The 21,896-nt window shown below is 38.4% G+C and overlaps 1 protein-coding gene across 1 annotated transcript in view; it reads left to right on the plus strand.

The window, feature by feature from the left end:
- The window catches only part of myo3b (myosin IIIB), a 524,448-nt gene that overhangs the window by 134,536 nt on the left and 368,016 nt on the right, over window positions 1–21,896 (plus strand). Inside the window, exons 8-9 of the mRNA XM_039757595.1 lie at window positions 624–826; window positions 6,734–6,832. Of these exons, the coding sequence (XP_039613529.1) occupies window positions 624–826; window positions 6,734–6,832 (302 nt within the window). The remainder of the gene's footprint in view (window positions 1–623; window positions 827–6,733; window positions 6,833–21,896) is intronic.

Consider the following 21,896-nt stretch of genomic DNA (forward strand, 5'->3'; position numbering starts at 1 on the left):
GACTGGAGGTGGTGTTGCCTGTCACCACAATTGAGCAATGTGAAGTGCAGCCAGTGACGTGAAAGTGCAGGCAGGGCGCGGAGCAGAATGAAAAAGATTGTTGGAAGGAGCCAAGTGGTGGCAGTGCCTGTGGAGGATGGCCGAGGAAGGAGACAGCCTCCAGTAAACTTCACATTAAGATGCAAGGAAGAAACACTGTGTTTCACCATTTGTAATAGACTACAAGCAGCACTGAAGAAAAAATGTCATGAAGTACGCGTGAAAAAATAATGGTATAAAAAAAATTACAAAAAATAATCTATCAATATATTGTCATATAGTACAACCTCCAAAAGAGAGTATTAAAAGATAACTCAGCATCAAATATCGAACATGGAATGTAGAAACTTGAATGAATATTTATACATTTCCAGTGCAAAATCATATTGTAGACAAATAACGGATGGGATTAATAATAAGAATGATGACCTTATGCTAAGTGTGCATGTGAGTACAATCAATAAGCTGAGAACTGAAACCTGACTAGGAGCACAGATATATAAGGGGAAACTGCAGTTACAGAGACATATTATTGTCCAGCTGTTACAGTGTCATTTACTTATTCAACTTTCTTCCTGCTTTAGGCCAACAATCGAACATTACGAGAAAAGATTCTGCAAGTCAACCCCCTGGTAGAAGCATTTGGTAATGCCTGCACAGCCATAAATGACAATTCAAGCCGCTTTGGAAAGTACCTGGAGATGAAGTTCTCACCAACAGGAGCAGTAATGGGGGCCAAGATTTCAGAGTACTTGTTGGAAAAATCCAGAGTTATAAAGCAAGCACCGTAAGTGAAAGATATATATGTTGCATATGCATATATGCTGGTTTCTGGGTCTTCATAGAGTGCAGATACACCAGGTCAGCTTTTGCTTAGTCCTTCCTCATTTCTACACAGCTGCTGTGTCTTATGTCTGTTTAATCTTTGTTCTGCTAGGTTGTCTTCTTTTTCTCACATCTCTCCTTTTGACTATCTCTGGTGTCTTTTAAATAAAGAATCCGTAACAATCATTAGCTAACTTTATTGGGAGTTTAGTGACATCTGCTTTTTCTGTTGTATTTGGACAGTCCATTCATTTTTAAGGTCAGTAGTGTTCATGCATGACAATTCCAGGGAAAGGGTGAATATCCTAGAAGACATAAAATGTCTAACAAAACTGATGGCTGAACAGCAGTGACAAAGTGGTGACTTTGTTTAGTTTTTTATATTTTGCTAAAAAAATGCTTTTTTCACACTGTGCTTAACAGGCAAAGATGCCTTTGTAACATAAACAGAATTACAGATAAGAAACTAAAAACATAGAAGAGCTAAATACAAATTGGCATGGATCATAACATATGTATACATCTTCTATAATTCCCTAAAGAAAAGACTTTTCATTTTATTGCTGCTTTCTTCTCTCTTACATTTTGGTAGTTAGAAACAAGCTAGCAACACAATTGCCTGAGTGAAGTGATATACCGATAGATAGGCAGATAGGAAAAGCACTGTATAGTAGATAGATAGATAGATAGATAGGAAAGGCACAATTAGATCGATAGATAGATAGATAGATAGATAGATAGATAGATAGATAGATAGGAAAGGCACAATTAGATAGATAGATAGATAGATAGATAGATAGGAAAGGCACAATTAGATAGATAGATAGATGAAAGGCACAATTGGATGGATGGATGGATAGATAGATAGATAGATAGGTAGATAGATAGATAGATAGGAAAGGCACAATTAGATAGATAGATAGATAGATAAATAGATAGGAAAGGCACTATTGGATAGATAGATAGACAAATAGATAGGAAAGGCACAATTAGATAGATAGATAGATAGATAGATAAATAGATAGGAAAGGCACTATTAGATAGATAGATAGATAGATAGATAGATAGATAGATAGATAGATATAACTTTATTTGTCCCCTGGGGGGAATTAGACTTTATACAGAATCTCCTTAGATTAATAAATACACAAATAGGTAGATAAGTAAGTAAGTAAATAAATATATACACACACTTTGATCTGAACACACACTGGAATGACTATAAAGCAAGAAAATTCAAAACAAAGAAAACTTCTGACTTGGCAGTCCCAGTCCCAGTGAGGCATCAAGCAAGTGTATTACTGTTGGTGTTTCTTGACACTTCTGCTCAATTATTTGTCGGCTGAAAGTCCAGAGTGAGTCCAGTGCCCATGTGTCAGACAGAGGACGTGCAGCACTGTTCATAATGGCATTGAATTTTGTTTTAATTCTTTCCTTCTCTTCTACTTTCAGTGGGTCCAGAGTGCGTCCTATAACTGTGCCTGCCCCTTTTAATTAGCTTATTAATTTGATGGGCCTCTGTTGAAGTGATGCTACCAGCCCAGCACACCACAGTGTAGAAAATCGCACTGACCATCACAGAGTTGTAGACCATGTAAAGGATGTCACTTCCCACATCAAAGTAACACAGTTTTCCTGTTTCCCGAGTCTGCTCTGCCTTTTCTTCTATAGTGCCTCTGTGTTTTGAGACCAGTCCTACCTGTCTTTAATGTGAACCCCCAAGTAACTGTAGGAGTGGACCACCTCTACATTCCATCCTTGAATTGTGACCAGACATAGAGGTTCTTTGGTGTGGCAAAAGTTAATAACCAGTTCCTTGGTTTCGCTGATGTTAAGATGCAGGCAATTCTCTTAGCACCAAAAAAAAAGGATAAAGTTCTCCACCTGCCTCCTCTCCTCTGTCCCATTCCCTTTATCAATACACACCATAAGTGCAGAATCATCTGAGAATTTCAACAAGTGACATGACTTGATGCTGTGGCTTAGCAATGGATTGAACATATTGCTGGAGGGCCCACTCAGGGCCGTGTAGATTATAAAAAACTGAATAACTTAAATGACTTGCATAGCTCATTGCGTTATAGTTCACAGTTTCAGTGACACGTTGGCACCATCACCAGGCAAGTCCAATCCAATCCATGATGATATTACGTATTCGGCAGGCCTACAGTTTACAGAAATTTAGACTTCGGGAGTTCAGAGGCTCAGAGCCTAATCGGAGGGACAACACATTCTAGGCCACTTTACAGAGAAGTGCACATTCCCAAATATGGCCACCTTTGGCATCCCATAGTTTTGAAAGACGTCACATGAATAGTGTAAATATATATTATTATCGTAAATAATTGTTACTTTTGTACTTTCATTTCACGTCAACAGTTTTTGAAATTCAAACTCGTAAACGGAAAATCATAGCAATTCTGTTGTTAAGTTATGGTCCCCATTAGTTGGCAAACACCGAATATTTGAACAATTTGAAGCTTTTTATACTCTCGCCAAACGACACCATGTCGGCCAGTAGCAGCAGATCCAGCAAGCATTGTAAGAGAGATGCTGCTGAATGTAAGGCACACCTGCAACAGAAATTGAAAAATGCTAAGCCTACCAAGATTTCTATCCTTCTCAAAACTGAGCAAATGGCCAGCAAATGCTGATGCTGATGCTGGTGAATCTTCACAATGGCCGCAAGCAGGTTATGCAGACAGTGCAGTGAGTGGAATGGTCGGAACTACCGAGTCTGGAAGTAGTGATACGGCTTCAGATCAGGTGCTCTCTGCTGAAACTGTTTAAAATGGAGACACTACTAAAGACAAACACACAATATATATGACCAAGCAATTTCCTACCGACAAGGCAAATTTCTTGGAACCATTGACACCTCACTTTATGATGGCCATTTTCTCTGAACTTGTGTAAAACAGGTCAATTGTGTAGTAGTATCCTATCAGCCGGTGTTGTTGTTTTAATTTGTTACAAATTGAAATGGCTTCATTTTATAGAACAGAATAATTTCTACTTTCTAGCTTATGTTACATTTTAATCATCTTCCTTCACAGAGTTGTCGTGGAAAAGCAAGTAGGTCCACATCTTACATATATTTATGTACTAGTAATACTACCCACACCGCCCACATCCCATTCCCTCAATTTATTTTATTTTTTCTAACTTACAGCAGCTGTAATAAAGTGTTTAAAAAAGTTATTACAAATTCCATTTTGTTACCAGCGTGTGATCTGATAGTGACGTGTATGCCACTGCTGAGCCGGCCCCAAAAATCTAGTTGCGAATAAATTACTACTGACTTCTCTTTCCATCTTTCATGTATATTTATCTAAGTTTCGTTTGTCCAAAGAAAATTATTCCAGAACTGGGCAGGCTTTTCAGAAATGATTTTTGGCAAAGTCTAATCTGCCCTCACTATGCTTGAGGTTTACTATTGGTTTGCAACTTGCGGTAAACTCTGTCTTTACTTTCATGAAGTCTTCTCTTGATTGTAGAATATGGCAATGACAGGTCAACCACTTGGAGAGCCTTCTTGGTTTGGCTAAATGTTGTGAAGGAGTTCTTCTTCACCAAGGACAGAATTCTGCAATCACCCATCACAGTTGTCTTCCATGAAGGTCCAGACCTTCTGGTATTGCTGAGTTCACCCGTGTGTTCCTTCTTTTTTAAGATTGTATCAAATGGTTGTTTTGACCACTCCTGGTGTTTCTGCTATCTTCCTGATGGGTTTGTTTAGTTTTCTCAGCCTAATGATGGTCTGTTTTTACTGCCGTGGACAGCTCTTTGAGGCTCATATTGAGAGTTCACAGTGACAGCTTCCAAATGCAAATTCCACACTTGGCATCAACTCCAGACCTTTTAACCTGCTTAATAGTTAATGAAATAATGAGGGACCTGTTCCCACCTGGCTATGGAACAACTTATCAGTCAATTGTCCAAATACTTTTGAGCCCTTGGAAATGGGTTTGGTGGGGGGGTGCGGGTAGGGGTTTGGCCTATGCAGAAAAATGTTTTGGGTAAACCCCTTAAATTATAACTGAAAGTCTACACTTCTAATCCTTCTAGTCTACAATTTCTAATCCTTTGTGGTAGTGCATGGAGTCCATACTATGAAAGTCACGCCACTGTCCTAATATGTACAGACCAGACGGTATAATTCCAGAAAAAATGATTGCTACATTCCGTAGTAACTCGCACTCAAACCATGCCAGCAGTGTGTGTGGACCTGCCTATGTGTCTGATGTCATTTTCAGTACGCTGACTTGTCAAGTAGAGTATAAACCGGCCTTAAGCCTCTAGCACTCTTGCTGTCTGCAATCTTGGCCAAGTTATAACAGTGTTATTGTGAAAATGACCCTAAATTCTGCTTCATAATGGACCCAAAGCGCCAAAGTACATCTAGCGATGCTGGCAGCTCTTCAAAGCCTAAGAGAAGCCGTGAAGTGCTTCCCATCATTGAAAACAATGAAGAATGGAGAAGCTGCTGAGTGCCCACAATTATCCATCCATCCAATATCCAACCTGCTATATCCTAACTACAGGGTCACAGGGGCCTGCTGGAGCCAATCCCAGCCAACACAGGGCGCAAGGTGGGAAACAAACCCCGAGCAGGGTGCCAGCCCACTGCAGGGCACAAACACACACACACACACCAAGCACACACTAGGGACAATTTAGGATCGCCAATGCACCTAACCTGCATGTTTTTTGGATTGTGGGAGGAAACCCACGCAGACACGGGGAGAACATGCAACCTCCACGGAGGGAGGACCCGGGAAGTGAACCCAGGTCTCCTAATTGCGAGGCAGCACCACTACCCATTGCACCACCGTGCCGCCCATATAACTACTTATTACATTTTAATTAAAATCTACCAAACTTAGTCTGTAATTTCTACATTGACAGGGTGCCAGCCCACCGCAGGGCACACTCACACACACACCAAGCACACACTAGGGACAATTTAGGATCGCCAATGCACCTAACCTGCATGTTTTTTGGATTGTGGGAGGAAACCCACGCAGACACGGGGAGAACATGCAAACTCCACGCAGGGAGGACCCGGGAAGCGAATGCCCACAATTAGCTAAGATATTTTTTTAAGAAAAGTGCAATATAAAAATATGACTAAGCTCTGTGTGTGTGTACAAGATATTTTTCATCACTCCATCGTCCCTTAAGGGTTAAGCTAAAACGTTAGAATCCTGTTCATTTGAGGCAGGGAGCGCTGAAGTATAGTAATGCACAGTGTATTGTATTATTATTTAATGTTATGAATTTGTTATTGAGCATAATTTATCAATTAAACTTTAGCATAGGTATGTATGTAAATGAATGAAGACTGCTATATGAATTCACTACTGTCTGTGGTTTCGGGCATCCACTGTAGGTCTTGAAATATATCAATGACGAATACGGTTCTACTGTATTAATAACTAGCAAATAATACGTGGATTTAAATTTGTGTTTAATTAGATGGAGAATCAAAGAGAAAGTTTTTGGTTAAAATATATGAGTGCAAAGGAAAATTGTCCTGTAAACTGATGTGCAGTGCTTGATGCGCAATCTCAGGTCAGTACTGTGTGTCTTGTTACCTTTGCCGTCTTTTGTTCCACTGGCACACAGTACACAATACACAAAGATCTTTTGATTAATATTTCTAAAGTATAAGATTTTTTATTTCATTTTGATGAGCCTACCCAGATGACCTTTATGGTGCACAGTTATGAAAATGTTTCAGTCAATTTAAATATGGCAATTATACATTTAATTAAAATTTTTCAATGTGATTTATTCAAATGCAATTTTTTAATATTTAAAAAAAAAAATCTTAATGTTCTCTGACAACTGAATTTTTATTTTATAGGGCAGAAAAGAATTTTCACATCTTCTATTACATCTATGCTGGCCTTTATCATCAGAATCAGCTGCCCGAGTTTAGACTCCCAGAGAAGATTCCTCCAAGGTAAAATCACGTTTCCCTCACAAATGCTGCCAGAAGAAAGACAAGCAAAGTTGAAATTTACTTTTACAGCATAAATGAAAGTGGGTATAATTTAAAGTGAAGGGAAAATTAAATTTGGAAGCAAAGTTTGCATTTTAATGGGAAACTGTGACATGAATTTCTATTAATGTAGAACAGTGAATCAGTTGGAAATATATTTTTTTTCTTGCATAAAGGTCGCAGATGTTAGGAGAATTGAACCGTATACTTTATCAGTCACTTTAATGTGACATTTTCAATGAAAGCTATCTCATTACTTTCTGTCGCAAAATAATGACTCACTTCAGCTTTGCGTTATGTGTTCAACCTTTGCACTATTTATTTCCAGAAGTTAACATGAGCCTTTCACATGGGTATCATATCTTTTTCATACTTATGGGAAGTACCCATCAAAGTCATTTACGTGTAGAACAAGCGCAGGTCTCCATTTGTCAGCTGGGCAATAAAGGTGGCATCTTCTAATAGTGACTGTGGTTTGGCTTTCCTTTCCTTTCCCTTTCAGAAAACTCTAAAGAGTAGAATGTTCAACTGATCATACATAATGACCAGAAAAAAGCTTTTTATATTATATTTTAATGTGGAGTTACTTCCACAGTTCCTACAGTGGTTACTGAAAGTAGAAAATGTGCATTTTAGGAATGTCCATTAGAAAAAAAAAAAAAAAGGCTCCATATTGAAACTGTTGTGACCTTTATAAATAACATCACACAACATGAAATTCTCAAACACACTTAAATCATTTCAGGGTTAAGATTGGTTCGGGAGCAGGTGGGCATGTGTGCCCTGGGCTGGACTAACCATTAAGGAAAATAAGCACGTGCTTAGGGCATTTGCAGTGCCGAATTTACCATGGGCTACTTGGTGCAAAACTGCAAATGGTACAGCGGAACCGGGCTCCACAAAAAGGGGCTCCCACATTAAATGAAAAAAATACATAGATATATATCCATCCATCCATCCATCCATTGTCCAACCCGCTGAATCCGAACACAGGGTCACGGGGGGTCTGCTGGAGCCAATCCCAGCCAACACAGGGCACAAGGCAGGAACCAATCCCGGGCAGTGTGCCAACCCACCACGGGGGACACACAAACACCAAGCACACACTAGGACCAATTTAGAATCGCCAATCCACCTAACCTGTATGTCTTTGGATTGTGGGAGGAAACCCATGCAGACATGGGGAGAACATGCAAACTCCACGCAGGGAGGACCCAGGAAGCGAACCCGGGTCTCCTAACTACGAGGCAGCAGCACTACTACTGTGCCACCTCTATTATTATTTTTAATATATGTTCTCCCCATGTTTGCGTGGGTTTCCTCCCACAGTCCAAAGACATGCAGGTTAGGTGCGTTGGCGATCCTAAATTGTCCTTGGTGTGTGTGCGTGCGCGCCCTGCAGTTGGCTGGCGCCCTGCCTGGCATTTGTTCCTGCCTTGCGCCCTGTGCTGGCTAGGATTGGCTCCAGCAGACCCCCATGACCCTGTGTTAGGATATAGCAGGTTGGAAAATGACTGACTGACTGACTGACTAATAGAGGTTAATAATACATATTAGAAATACAGCAAAATTTGAATTTGGTAACTACAACATGGTCCACCGAGGCTCACGTGATCATTTTTATCTTGGTCATGTTGGCTGTCCTGTTTAGTCATTCACTGAAAGTGAGCTCAGCTCATATACGAGGTGTGGCAGAAAAGTAATGAGACTGATTTTTTATTTACCAAAGTTTTTATTTTTTTCAAACATCAATGTTATCCCCTTCAAAGTAGTTCCCTTGGGCAGCTACACACCGATGGAGACGTTGTTCCCACTGTTGGTAGCAGCGCTGGAAGTCTTCAACCGGTATGGTCTTCAGCATGTCCGTTACACTCTTTTGGATGTTTTCTAAAGTCCCGAAATGACGTCCTTTGAGGACATTTTTCAGTTTAGGAAAAAGTCACACGGACTGAGGTCAGGTGAGTAAGGGGGCTGGGGAACCACAGGAATGCGTTTTGAGGTCAAAAATTCTGTTATGGAGAGGGCAGTGTGACATGGGGTGTTGTCATGATGGAGCATCCATTTGTCTACAATGTCTGGTCTCACGCGAATGACCGTTTTTCTGAGCCTTTCAAGGACGTCTTTATAAAAAACTTGGTTGACAGTTTGTCCTGGAGGAACAAATTCTTTGTGGACGATGTCCTTTTGTGACGCACAACCAAAAACAAACTTCGCTAATAGCAGTCACAAAAATCACGTAGTTAACGGAAGGAGTTGAAACTCGCACTGAGCTATGGGAGGGTACTGATACACGTGCTCAGCGCAGCGTTGCCAGATCACTTGCAGTGTTGCCAGTCTCATTACTTTTCTGCCACACCTCGTATATGGGCCTCTAAAGGTCTTATTTAGGCCCTGCACCTGCCTTTATAAATTTTACTTATTATATTAATATCAATGAAATCAATGAAAAGCACTACCAGTTAAGGACATTTTATTGCGCTCATTATTTAAAAAATTTCATTCTTTCTTAACAAAGCCAATCTCAATTGTGAAACGGGTAAATAAACTGTATGCACAACATGGTCTTTAATAAGTGGACAGGCGGGGAACCAAGTTGATTTCTGATACATGTCCTGAGTGCTGTTCGTCTAACGTTTCATCTTTCTGGCTCTTATTCATTGTGTGAAATTTTTGACTTAATGATTGTCTCCTGATTCCAATTCCATGCAAAGCTGCTGATGTCCTCCGCAGTCAATAGAGCAGTGTCATTGAAAGAATTGCAATTGACAACCAAGACATTCTCTAAGAGGAAAGTTTGTCACATAAATCATCACTACTAAGCAAAGATGAATCCTAAAGTGTGCTTGGTGAATAAAGAAAGATAAAAATGAGAGTGAGCACAGCAATTATCTGATTGGGAATCCATATCCAAGCATTCAATAAAGAGAGATGACACCAAACGTTGAGATACAAATACAGAATATAATCCAGTCTGAGATTGTCAGGGGAAAAATAGTCAATATCTTTACCTGAGAGATTAAGCCAATAGAATGAATGAATCACTTTCAGGTTTGAAATAAGTCAACAAAGGGAAAGAGTGGAGTTGGACACACATTGGCATAGTGGGAATGTACATACTGTATATCAAGAAGAGTGTTCATGCATGCATTAGCACCCATAACCAGTATTACCTCAGAATCTTTAAATTGCACATACAGTTAGTTACGTATGGAAAGAAGTTAAACTGATGAGGGGTAGGACAATTATGAAACAAAATGCATTTTGTTTTTATTATAAGTCCTATTAGAGTGTAGGTAAATCTCCAAAAAGTCATGAAAGCCTGAGTCTGGGATTTTATCCCAAAATCTACAAGGCATCAGGATCGCCATACTGTGTTTTCTGGAGGTTACAGATGCAGCACCAATCACCATTGATTATTTATTGATATACAGGGTGCGCCAGATCTAATTATGCAGATCCAGATCGTCTGGATGACTTTGATTTATGCGAGGACGATTCCAGTTCGGTGCGGATTCTTCATGTCATCAGTTCGCACACTTCTCAATGGTCCGGGATATTTTGGGTGATTTTCTATGTAATAAACTTTATAAGTTATAGAGTAATGAAAATTGCATAATTAAATCTGGACCACCCTATAGTTCCAGAGGTATCTGCCAGAAATATTTGGTATCACTTAAAGTGTATTTGAGGAGAGAAGCAATTTCTTATGGTTTTATGTAAAAATAAACTGAAAACATGAAGAGCAATTTAATTAATCCATTCCATTTCCAAAATTTCTAATGATTGTGCAAAATCACCCTGTATCCAGCAGGGGGTGCTAGCTCCCTGGTTGGAATAAGTTGTTTTTTAATTGTGGCATGTTACATAACCCGAAACTAAAAGGGTGTCCCAAAATTCATGCAAGAAGTAATTTTGATAGAGAACACAGGTTTTTAATTAAAAATTGTAAATTTTTAATCTATACTAATAAAAGGCAAAGCCCTCACTCACTCACTCACTGACTCATCACTAATTCTCCAACTTCCCGTGTGGGTGGAAGGCTGAAATTTGGCAGGTTCATTCCTTACAGTTTCCTTACAAAAGTTGGGCAGGTTTTATATCGAAATTCTACGCGTAACGGTCATAACTGGAAGCTGTTTTTCTCCATTTACTGTAATGGAGATGAGCTTGAACGCCGTGGGGGCGGAGTTTCGTGTGACATCATCACGCCTCCCACGTAATCACGCAGTACATAGAAAACCAGGAAGACCTCAAAAAAGCGCTTAAGAAAACATGCATTATATAATTGAGAAGGCAGCGAAACAATAAGAAGCGGCGAAAGTGACATATACAACCATATTCATGAGTTCTGCTACTTGAAACAAAGCACGATGTAAACCTACACTTTAAATTAAGTTCATAGACAGGCTGCGCTGGCGTTTGTAATTTAGTGCCTGCCCATATAAGGCCGTCCGTCAGCGGCAATCCAATAGCAAACTCCCACTAAATATTCACGGGTTAAGGACTGTGCTTATGGAGAGGAAGATGAGATGGTCAGGGTGGTGTTTGACACAAACTCAGCGAAACTGCGAGAGAAAGTTTTAAGTGCCAGGACTAAGGTAACATTAAATACAGCCATGGACATAGCACGAGATGGCACCAGCACAGCTGGGAACCTTCGATGCATGTACACCGAGCGGCTCACGTGAACTGACGAGTGCACAGATAAAAGCAACAGTTCCAAAGAGCTGAACAAAACCGAATTACACAATTGAAAAGGCAGCAAAAATATGAAGCGCCTGATACATACAAGCATATTCATAAATCCAACTACTGCGGAAACAAAGCACACGTTGGAAAAAGTCAATGTCCCGCTAAAGGAAGACAGTGTAAAAAACCCGTGCATGCAGTGTGTCAGGTCTCAGATAAAGAAGAAGACGAGCTGTTTATTGATGCAGTAAGAAACGAATCGATGAATGAAACCTGTCATCTTTACAACGATTGACAAACACGGAATGTAACTTGAACACAACACATCCTACAAATACGAACCTGATTGAAAGAAATAATGATAATCAAATCCTTGATGACAGCAACACTCAGTAACACTCACAAAACAAATACTGTATATTGACAGTCATGTTACGTTATTTTTAAAATGTTCCCTTTTCTTTTCTAGCTTTTTAACACACTACTTCTCGCTGCATACGCGGGTATATATATATGTATATATATATATCCCATCTACATACTCGAATAATGGATACTTTATTCGCCATCAAGGATTGTTTTGGTAAAGCCATACTCAGTGTATTCATTAGATGAACGGCAAAAAAGTAAGAGCGAGGGAGGATGACTTATTGAGGCATGCAGGCTGTAGTGCTTGCGTCAACTCTATCTGAATTGCGCGATCACATTTGAAAAATATATCTTTTCAAGTTCTATTTAGTCCATATGTGTCAAACTCAAGGGCGCGGGCCACATCCGCCCGGTGTAATTATATCCGCCCGAGATCATTTTATATACTGTATTATTGTTATTAAAGCCCGGTATATGAAGCGCTGGTAACACAATAAACTACAGATCCCATAATGCAGCGCTTCAGCTGCCTTGCCGAAACACTTACCGCGTTAATCAAGTCTAGCTTATGATGCTGCAAGTTATTGCGAAGCTAGCTCACACGATGCTGAAGAGAAAAGTTGATTCTGAAAATAGAGCCTTTAAAACCGATGGGAGGCTGAGTATATGTTTACTGAACCCGTGTGTCTCATTTGTGGAGCTAATGTGGCTGTAATTACAGAATTTAATCTAAGACGGCACTATGAGACAAAACATCAGGGTAACCTGAAAGACTGAATGCAATGCAGAAGATACAGAAAGCAGAAGAATTAAATAAGAATCTGACACTTCAGCGGACGTTTTACCGTGCACAATCACAAAGTGATTTCAAGTGAAGCTGCTTTTATGGGAGACACAAATGCACCAGTGCAACTTGCCCCACTTTCCCTGTTGCCAAGTAATGTTAAACCAAGTCGTCACTACGGTGTTCCCAAATCGCACTTTGCTGATAAACTGAGCGCACTGAGTTTGCACGGCGCTTTGGTGACTTTGAAGAACAAAAAGTCCGTCTACATGCGGCTCGAACCTTGTGCATGTTTGGTAGCACATATCTGTGTGAGAAGCTCTTCTCAGTGATAAAGACTAACAAAACAGCACACAGGAGTCGCCTCACTGATGAGCACCTGCAATCCATCCTGAGAATCTCCACAACACAGAACCTCACAGCAAACAGAAACGAACCTGTGGCCAAAAAGATGCCAGGCGTCCAGCTCTAAAATGACATATGAGCAAAGACAACTGAATGATTTGATTTGTTATTGCTGAAAGGAACACATTTTATTTATATTTCCAGGTTTTGTTATGCAGCATGTTCATATTTGAATTTGTATAATTTTGACAGGATATATTTTTATGGAGAGCAAAATCTTTTGGGATATTTAAAATCTAAGTTTATTTTTATATAAAATTACATAAGAGTAAAGAAATTTGAATGTTTGTTCTTTTAAGTTATTTAAGGTTTGAGTTGATTTATTCACGAATAATATTCCTGTCTGTTTTTACCATTCCTACCAAAGATATTTCTGTCGACTAAATAAAAATTCCTTCTATTTAAAATTTAAATAGAACTTGAACAAATACGATAGTTCATAATATCCACGCAGACTTGCACGTAAGAGCGGGTGTCATCCGTTTTAACAAGCAGCGTATTGCACTGATACGAAATAGCTGTGTGTGTATATATGTAGATATGTATGTATATGTATATATATGTTTATATATGTGTGTGTGTGTGTATATATATGTGTGTGTATGTATGTATGTGTGTATGTATATGTATGTGTATATATGTAGATATATATATGTGTATATATGTGTATATGTATAGATATGTATATATATATGTTTATGTGTGTGTGTGTGTAAATATATATATATATATTTATATATATATATATATATATATATATATATATGACAGCAACACTCATCACTCACAACAGTGACAAAACAATTACATTGACAATCATGTTACGTTATTTTCAAAATGTTTCCTTTTCTTTTTCTTTGCTTCTTTAACACACTACTTCTCCGCTGCGAAGCGCGGTATTTTGCTAGTTGATTTATAAAGTATACAGTATAGGGTTATGTATGGAATAGCATATCGGGTAAATGGCCTCCATGGCTTTGCTGGCACATACTCACTCTTTTGTCGAAATTTAACCAAGACCGTTTTGCATGAATATGGCTGAATTTCGTTAATACAGCGCTCAATTTCCTCCTTCAAGGTGTGAGTGGTCATGGGCTTGATGGCATAAACCTTAGACTTCAAAAAACCCCAAAGAAAAAAGTCCAACGGCGTTAAATTGAGGCTAATTCTCATCACCAAAATGGGAAATTACACGACCAGGAAATGACTCATGCAGTAATTGAATTGTTTCTCGGGCTGTATGGCATGTGGCACCGTCTTGTTCAATTCACATGTCGTCCACATCCATATCTTGTAGTTTAGGCACAAAAAACTGGATTATCATGTTGCGATAGCGAGCACCATTAACTGTTATTGCCTGACCAGCCGCATTTTCAAAGAAGAATGGTCCGATGATGCCTCCAGCACAAAATCTGTACCAAACAGTGGCACGTTGTGGATGCATTTGTGTCTGAACAATCACTTGTGGATTTTCTGAACCCCAAATGCGACAATTTTTACGATTAACGAAGCCATCAAGATGAAAATGAGCCTCATCTCTGAAGATGATTTTGTTTGATAAAGTTGACGAAGTTCAATCACTATTCCGACCATATTTTGTACGAAAATTGCAAACTGTAGCTGCCAAATCTTCATTATTTTTAAAATATTGCTCAACAATGAAAACGCGTTGTTCTTTCGTGTAGTGCTCCATTTTTAATAACCCTGAACTGTGAGCTGTCACGCTGTCTTTTTTTTTTTCCGTTGGAAACACTTTACCGCACAAATGGCGCTAAATTCAAATCTTGCTTGAATTTTGGGACACCCATTATCTATACTAATAAAAGACAAAGCACTGACTGACTGACTGACTCATCACTAATTCTCCAACTTCCCGTGTAGGTAGAAGGCTGAAATTTGGCAGGCTCATTCCTTACAGCTTCCTTACAAAAGTTGGGCAGGGTTCATTTTGAAATTATACGCGTAATGGTCATAACTGGAAGCTATTTTTCTCCATTTACTGTAATGGAGTTGAGCTCGAAAGCCACGGGGGCGGAGTTTCGTGTGACATCATCACGCCTCCCACGTAATCACGTGAACTGACTGTCAACGCAGTGCGTAGAAAACCAGGAAGAGCTCCAAAAAGTGCTAAAGAAAACATGCATTATATAATTGAGAAGGCAGCAAAACAATTAGAAGCGAGCGAATGACATATACAACCATATTCAGGAGTGCTGCCACTTCGGAAACAAAGCACGGTGTAAACCTAAACTTTTAATTAAGTTCATTGACAGGCTGCTGCTGGCGTTTGTCATGCCCATGGGTAATGCAGGATACAAGTTTAATGAGAGGACGCAGGATATAAACGAGAGTTTTGATCACTTTGTAACTAAGTTAAAATTGCAGGTGAAGGGCTGTGCTTATGCAAATTCCGAGACTGTGTTTGTGGGGGATTGACAGTTAAGGCGGGTGGGGGAGTCACGTCATCATCTCCCCTCCCATTCACCTCATTTCGCTCTGGGCTGAGCTCCGCAGCTAACGCAGTCTTACGGAAGCAACTTCGTCACACTGCCGCTAAATACTTACAGAAAAATCCACAAGTTAATACACACGCTGTCTCTACAGTTTCTCCACACTGAATCCTCCAGGCACTACTTACAAAAGGTTACTTTGACAATCGTGTTACGTTATTTTTAAAATCTTTCCTTTTCTTAGCACAAGCACAGCTGAGAAGCTTCGATGCATGTGCTCCATAACGCGTTAAAAAATAATGCATTTAATCACACTTTGAAATACAAGCAAAGGGGAACTTCTGTCAATGCATGATTTCCTGGTACACCGATTACATTGATCAGCGCTTCCTGATTCATTTTACCCTCGCACCCCCTTGGTTTGAGAAGAAGTATGAAAAAATATGAGGTTAACACAGAAAAACAGATCACCAATTGAAGCTTTATGAATAATCGATTCGCCATCAATAATTGTTTTGGTAAAGCCATACTCCGTGTAATCCTCCTTCCATTTTATAATTTTTCCGCCACTAGCCATGATTAAATGAACAGTAAAAAGTAAGAGCGCGAGGGTGACTTATTCAGGCAGGCGACAGCTCAATAGCTCGAATTTGGATATAAGTAGCTTCTATTTAGTCGGCAGAAATATCTTTGTTAGGAATGGAAGTTGAATTTAGTCTTTAAATTTATATGGTAAAGAAAAAGTTATGCAATGATGACTAAATTTAACTATATAAAGTCAAAACTTGATTATATAGAGTGACTGTCGGAATAAATAAAGTCAAAACTTGAATATATAAAGTCAGCGCTGGAATATATAAAGTCAAAAGTTGAGTATATGAAGACAGCGTTGGAATATTTCAGAATATATAAAGTAAGCGCTACAATATATAAAGTCAAAACTTAAATATATAAAGTCAGCGCTGGAATATCCATCCATTTCCCAACCCGTTGAATCCGACCACAGGGTCACGGGGGGTCTGCTGTAGCCAATCAAAGCCAACACTGGGCGCAAGGCAGGAACCAGTCTTGGGCAGGGCACATGCATCATTTTCAAAACATTAACCGAACAGTGTTTTTTTATTTTTCTGAATACGTTTTTGTTAACTTAGTTCAGTTCAGAGTCGTTTCAATCAATAGATTTTGACTTTCACTTTATATATTCAGGAGTGAGTTTATATACTCCGATGTTGACTTTATATAATCAGGAATGACTTTATAAATTCCGACGCTGACTTTATTTATTCAGGTTTTGACTTTATATATTCAACTTTTGACTTTATATATTCCAGCGCTGACTTTATATATTCAACTTTTGACTTTATATATTCAGACGCCGACTTTATATATTCACAAAATTAATTTATTTGCCTATTTGGCACCCCATAGTATATGTGTGTGTGTATATATGTACACATGTATGTATGTATGTATGTGTATATATATATATATATATATATATATATATATATATATATATATATATATATATATACTATATGTGTGTGTGTGTGTGTATATACTATATATGTGTGTGTGTGTATATACTGTATATGTGTGTGTGTGTGTATATATACTGTATATGTGTGTGTGTGTGTGTGTGTATATATACTATATGTGTGTGTGTGTGTGTATATACTATATATGTGTGTGTGTGTGTGTGTGTGTGTGTATATATATGTATATGTGTGTGTGTGTATATATATATATATATATATATATGTATATGTGTGTGTGTGTATATATATGTATATGTGTGTGTGTGTATATATATATATATGTGTGTGTGTATATACTGTATATGTGTGTGTGTGTGTGTATATATATATATATGTATATATATATATATATATATATATATATATATATATATATATATGCCAGCAACACTCATGACAATGACAAAACAATTACATTGTCTATCATGTTACGTTATTTTTAAAATTTTTCCTTTTCTTTTTCATAACTTCTTTAACACACTACTTCTCCGCTGCAAAGCGCGGGTATTCTGCTAGTATAGATATAATATTAAAAGGCAATAACCCTCCCTTAGTGATACAGCGGTAAGAAATCACATAGGAGAAAAAACATAGCTTTCTTTAATGAAGATTTATGCGGCATGACAAGACTTTAGACCAAAGTGGGAGCTCGATGTATAGAGTCTTGCTGCGCTGGAAAGATTTTCAGGATCGGATGGCGTTATCTTCCATCCGTCCATTGACTTCAAAGGTGTGTTGGGCAATGTGCCAAGGCTTTATACCCTTTCTCCATGTGCAGGCCCCTACTCTTTTTCATTCCAAACAAGGAAAAGAAGATCCAATGTCATGCTGACTCTGTCACACAGAAATAGTATACAATGCCCACTTTCGTAGTTGTCCTTTTCTTGTCTTCTAATGCTTGCCTAGCAGTTCTAAATGATGAGCCCCTGTGTGCTAAGCCTGGCCTTGTCTTAGCTGTGCATGTGAGAAGAATCAGATTTATAAAATATTTTTGGTACAGAGCACAGTGACCTATTAAACATAATAACTTATTACACACCCACATCAGAGCACTACAACAACACACTGGCTCAGGGAATCAAATTTAATTTATAGACTACAAAGGAAATGGAGCAACTATGACATCAATCATGTACTTCTTAACAAGTAGTAGAAATTGCTAATAAGATGCCAGGCCATCAAAAACATAAAGAAGTTTGTAATGCTGCTGCAGAAATCAACATTGTCCAGGTGCCTTGGTGGAAGAGTGGGGTAACATCTCACAGCAAGAACTGACAAATCTGGTCCAGTCCATGAGGAGGAGATGCACTGCAGTACTTCAAGCAGCTGGTGGCCACACCAGATACTGACTGGTACTTCTGATTTTGAGCCTCCCTTCATTCAGGGACACATTGTGAAACATTTTTAGTTTATGTCTTATGGTGTTGACTCTTTTACTGTTCATACAAATATTTACACATTAAGTTTACTGAAAGTAAAAACAGTTGAAAGTCAGAGGACGTTTCTTTTTTTGCCGAGTATATAAGTCATCTGCAGACAGCAAAGCTATGCAAATACAGGTCTGAACAGATACGTCTTAAGCTGACACTTGAACAATTGAGCAGATTCTGCTCATCACAACTTGTTCCATAACCTTGGAGCGGTGGACTGGAATGTACGATTTTTCCATGTGACTTTAGTCTGGTATTGCATAAATTTGGGCTTGGAACCAAAAAATCTCAGTGGATTAAGCCAGTAATTCTTAACCAAGGGGCAGCGGTCCACTGCTGGGGAACTGAAAGATGACTGAAAGTAATTATAAAATTGGTGCAAAATACTTAATTCAGATACTTAGGGCAGATGACAACCACATACAACTGGCCCTGGGATCTTGTTAAGGTGAGCCACTTCATCAATTTTCAAAACAAATTCTAAAAGGCCCACAGTGACTGTTAGTTTTCTCAAACACCCAGTTTAATGTACTGTATGTTTCATATATAGATTGTATTTAGTTTAGATTTGCACCTGGCATTAAAGTGCATTGCCAGTGTCTGGATATCTGGTAACGGATGGACTTCCCACATACGCACAGCAATTCAGGGCTTAGTGGTCGCTTGTGTTTATCAGCACAGCAGATTGCAGCTACTAACCTTTAGTTTGAATTGAAATGGATTTCTCATAATGATTCAACAAGAAAGAAATGAAAGGAAGGTGACATGGCACACTACCAAAAAGAACTTTGCCATTAAAGTAAAGCACTAAAGATACGAAAGACTCATGAAGTAGATGATAGCTCCTCTCTGCTCCTTTTATAAACTGGCTTTAGTGCTGACCACCCTTCTGCGGCTTACGTGACTGCAGCTGCCAGCCCTACACAATGCTTTTGTCGTTTCCGCTGATTTGATTGCTATATGTGGTTAGAAAACGTATTTCTAACGTAGGTTAATTTAAAAAATACGTTTTTCGTTTTTAAGCCAAATGAGTAGTTTGTTATCAAAAATATCTTTAATAAAAATGTCTTTACTTTGGGTATTATTTGTCCCTAAAAATGCATATTCCATTCACATTATTATTAAGAAATTCAGGTACTAGTAAAAATAACTTTTATTAAATAAAAGCAAAACAGGCTGTTTGTGAAGTACCCTATAAATTTAGCATTATGACTGTGAGACAGCACTAGCTGCACAGTTGCTTTTTGTTGTTAAATATAAGCCACAAACAGGCACCTTTGTCAAGACTGCAGGGGAAGTACAAGTAGGTAAATATTATGGCCTGTTTTCATGACCTTTATATACAGTGGGGCCCTTAAAGGATAGATTAAACAACCAAAAATGTTCATTTAATATAAATAATATTAATTCTGATTTCTCCATTTTTAGAACATGGAACCAGACAGGGGTGTCCTTTATCACCAGATTTATTTGCCATTGCCATTGAACCTCTCATTGAATCTACAATCAGAGGTCTAAGAATTGTAAGCAAATGCACTCGGCAAAAACAATTGCTTTATGTGTACGGCACAATGCTTTTCATTATTAATCTGTACTCATTTCTATATGAGGTAAAATGTGTTTAAAATCCTATGATCAGAGGTTAATTTGTATAAGACCACATTTCCTGTGAATAACCTTTGCATGTCAGCTTAAAGTTGAGGAGTTGTCTTTAAATTTCTCATAGCAGTTCACATTCCTAGCAGCCATGATTACACAATGATTTAAAGTGCTGTTCAAATTTAACTTTAGCAATCTGATAAAATGTGTTGATGAAGACATTATTGACTGCTAATGTCTTCAGTTCACATTATGTGGAAGAATTAAGGTTGTTAGGGGTAATAAAAAATGTATTTCAGGGATTTAAAGCAAATGAGAACATGCTGCTACTGAACTTATCAATCTCTCGTCGGGTTGCAAATATATCTGCGATGAGACAATAGTGGTGGGAATCAGACAAATTTGAACTTGTACCTGCTTGGTTTGGCAAGGGAAGAAAATCTTGTACCAGATCTCCCCTATGAGGCAGGAACATGGCAAAAATGGTGGCTTTCCTAAAACACTAAGTTAGCTAGTCCCCTGCTGCTACCTGCACTGGCATAAAATGGGAAGCTGGCTTTAGGAGTCCAAAACATACTTAAACAGTTTAGAATGCATAAAAATGCCCATCATGAAAGAGAAACTGCCAAATCTCTGTGTAAGAACCATTTTCCAAGATCTATAAAATTTATGAATATTTATTAGATGACAATGCATAATCTATGGGAGGTTCCTATAACCACCGTAAATAGAATTGTATTGGTATATTCCTGCCATTTCTAACAGCTTTGACTAAAACAAACAATTTTCAGTTAGTGACAGCCTTGCCTTGAGTAAGGTATGGAAGGCATAAGGTTTTAAACCGTGCCTGGGCACATGCCTATATGCCAATCGGCTTACAGGCCTTTTGAGTGTGTGAAGTAAATATGTAAGAAAACAGTACTTAATTCACGTGCTGTGCCGTATGCTTAAAGCATACAGAAGAAAAATCTAAGAATCATTAAGTATATAAGAATTTAAGAATCTTTAACTAGAGAACTTGTAAGTACAGAAATAACTAAAGTTTCTCAAGAAAAGCTAAGTTTAAGACAAGATACATTTTTTCCCTTTTTTTTGCCTTTTATTCTATGTGTGTAACTATTTTTTCTTTTATTCTTGTTTGGATTATTTGCTTTTAACTTTCACTAAATATTTTCAGAACAAACTTTTGGACTGTGAGATTTCTTTAGACACGGGTTTTATCCGTGCTTGACCATACCTTATTCCGGCAGCTACACTCTGAATCTTCAAAAATAAAAAGCAAGAATCTTCATAAATAAGATTTTATAACAAGCTGTAATTGAAGAAGTACAAAAAAAGATAACAGGGGAGAACGGGCAAAAAGGACACGCCTGAAAAAGCAACCAAGTTCAAATCCACAAACCAATAACAGATACAAGGAACAGAGCAAAAAAAAAAATTCAACAAAAGTATATACAGTAATAGCAAAAGAAAGTAATACATATAATGCAGAGCTCTTACAAGTCATCTTATCCACCAGAATATAAAGATGGAGGGCGGTCCCTCAGGTGTGATGTCACAGTGGCCCCACCCCCTCAGAATGGTGGAACATTTAAAGATGCAGTATAAAAACACTAAGTAATAAGATAAAAGCACTAAGGTGCTTGTATTGTCACGGTGCAATACAATGAAGTATCACTTGTAGCAAGCCTATAGATGTCTTAGATAAAGGTATTTAAGAGATTATGGGGTTGGGAGCATGAACTGATAGCGTGTTGCTGC

This window comes from Polypterus senegalus, chromosome 6, assembly GCF_016835505.1.
Source record: "Polypterus senegalus isolate Bchr_013 chromosome 6, ASM1683550v1, whole genome shotgun sequence".
Taxonomy (NCBI): Eukaryota; Metazoa; Chordata; class Cladistia; order Polypteriformes; family Polypteridae; genus Polypterus; species Polypterus senegalus.